At 67.3% G+C, this 2,006-nt stretch overlaps 2 protein-coding genes across 2 annotated transcripts in view; one reads left to right on the forward strand and one right to left on the reverse strand.

Moving 5' to 3' along the window:
- MNEG_0803 (Chaperone protein dnaJ 6) overlaps positions 1-1,122 on the forward strand; it is a gene marked incomplete at both ends in the record, with an annotated part of 3,299 nt that extends 2,177 nt beyond the window's left edge. The window contains 2 exons of the mRNA XM_014050721.1: positions 386-576; positions 742-1,122. Coding sequence (XP_013906175.1) covers positions 386-576; positions 742-1,122 — 572 coding nt within the window. The remainder of the gene's footprint in view (positions 1-385; positions 577-741) is intronic.
- Positions 1,123-1,350: 228 nt separating this feature from the next.
- MNEG_0804 (amino acid transporter) overlaps positions 1,351-2,006 on the reverse strand; it is a gene marked incomplete at both ends in the record, with an annotated part of 6,490 nt that continues 5,834 nt past the window's right edge. Inside the window, one exon of the mRNA XM_014050722.1 lies at positions 1,351-1,895. Coding sequence (XP_013906176.1) covers positions 1,351-1,895 — 545 coding nt within the window. The remainder of the gene's footprint in view (positions 1,896-2,006) is intronic.

A 2,006-nucleotide genomic window follows, 5' to 3' on the forward strand; every position in this document is an offset into this window, starting at 1 on the left:
GCATGTGTGTGTGTGTGTGTGTGTGTGTGTGTGTGTGTGGGTTGGGTGCATGAGCGCGCACGCGTGTGTATGTGTGTATGTGCGTGCGAGAGAGTGTGTGTGTTTGTGTGTATATGTGTGCACGCGTGCGCGCGCGTCTGTGCACGTGTGCATGCATCTATGATGGAGGCGCCCTGAATCATATTCTGGTGCGCAAATGCGCTGCTCAAGCTCAAGGGTTGGGGTGAGCCTGGCCCAGGTGAGGGGCCGGGGCGTCCTGCTAGAAGCCAGCAGGCAGGGCGGGTGGCCTTTGAGCTCCTCTCAAGTGCAGCCAGACGCATCTATAGGCGGCTAGCTGCGGGTCGACACGCCACGTGCAAACGCCTGCACTGTCCCACCTCGGCAGGCGAGGTGAAGCGCACCAAGGCCTACACAAAGTGGGCCAAGGCCACCGCGGCCAAGCCGCCCCCCAGCACAGACCCTCTTGCGCCGGAGGAGCTGGCCGGCAGCGGCAGTGGCGGCCGCAAGAAGGATGGCGGCAAGAGGAGGGGCGGCGAGGGGAGCGAGGCGGCGCTGGTGGCCGCCATCCAGGGGAAGGTGTGGGGTGGCGCGCCTCAGTGCCACAGCACACGGCACACATCGGCATCCTGCGAGCGCAGGCCGTGGCCGTTGTGCAGCTGCTCCGTCTTCTTGAGCTGGGTTTGCTTGCTGTCTCATTCTCCCTGCGCGCTCCGCTGCCATTTCGTCCGCCTCCTGCTGCAGCAGGGCAACCGCATGGCCGCCACCCTGGCGTCCCTGGAGGCCAAGTACGGCGCCAAGAGTAGTGACGCCGGGAAACGCAAGGCCGCCAAGGAGAACAAGGGCGGCAGCAGCAGCAGCAAGAAACACAGCAGCAAAAAGCGGCGGCGCGGCGGGGAGGGCGATGGCAGCGGCGGCTCTGGTGCTGGCAGCGACGGCGGCGGCGAGGACGAGGGGGCGGGCGCCGAGCCGACGGAGGAGGAGTTTGAGGCGGCGCGGCGGCGGATGGAGGCCAAGCGTGCAGGGGTGGCTTCAGAAAATGGAAGCGGCGGCGGCAGCGGCAAGGAGCTCGGGAAGGCCAGGGCGGCGGGCGGTAGCCGCGGCAAGCCCAAGAAGCACAAATGACGGACTTGGCGCCATGTACGAGGCGGAGAGCAGCTTATTTGTGTTACTACCGACTGTGGGATCACTATTACGAAGCAGCGCAAAATACAGTACACTGGGAGCATTCTTGAGGAGCAATAGCATGGCAGCAGCACATCCTGGCTCTGAGAAAATTAAGGGGTTTCATGCAACAACACACAATGCAGTGTGCATTCGATCGCCAGGGGTCGCCATGCTTGCATAGACAGATCACCGCACCACCTGAGGCGTGGTGCTCGCCAACCCATCTGCGGGACTGGCCTCGGCTGCGCTGCTGCTGCCGCTGCCTCCGTCATCGCTGCTGCTGCCGCCAGTGGCGCCGGCAGCGCCGGCCTCGTCGCTGGCGCGGGTGCCGCTGCTGCCGCCGCTGTCCCCGCCGCCACTGTGGGCGCCGCCACCGTCGGCAGCCCCGCCACCACCCGACGGCTGTTGCTGCGGAGCGCCGCTTGCTTGGCCACCACTGCCGCCGCCGCCGCCGCCGCCGCCCCCCTCCACCTGCTCCAGCCGTCCATCCGTGTGCAGCCTCACCGCCGGCCCGTCCCGCGCCTCCTCAGCCTGCACCAGCTTCCCGCCCTCCTGCACCTGCACCACCGGCCCCACCACGTGCGGTCCTTTAGCCGCCGCCACCGCCTCCGCCCGCGCCTCCGCACGCGCTGCGGCCGCCAGGGCGGACTGGCCCTCGGCGGTGGCCTTTGCCACGGTCGCCTCGCCGCCGCCCTTGGTGGCCGCGATCGAGCCGATGTCTGCCACTATGTCTGCCGCGCGCGCCGCCACCCTGGGGCCCTTCCTGTCCAGCACCTTCTCAATGTTGGACATCACCTCACTCTTGCTGTCCTCAGTCCATTGGACTGCCTCCTTGATCGCCG

This window comes from Monoraphidium neglectum, assembly GCF_000611645.1.
Source record: "Monoraphidium neglectum strain SAG 48.87 unplaced genomic scaffold scaffold00070, whole genome shotgun sequence".
Lineage (NCBI taxonomy): Eukaryota > Viridiplantae > Chlorophyta > Chlorophyceae > Sphaeropleales > Selenastraceae > Monoraphidium > Monoraphidium neglectum.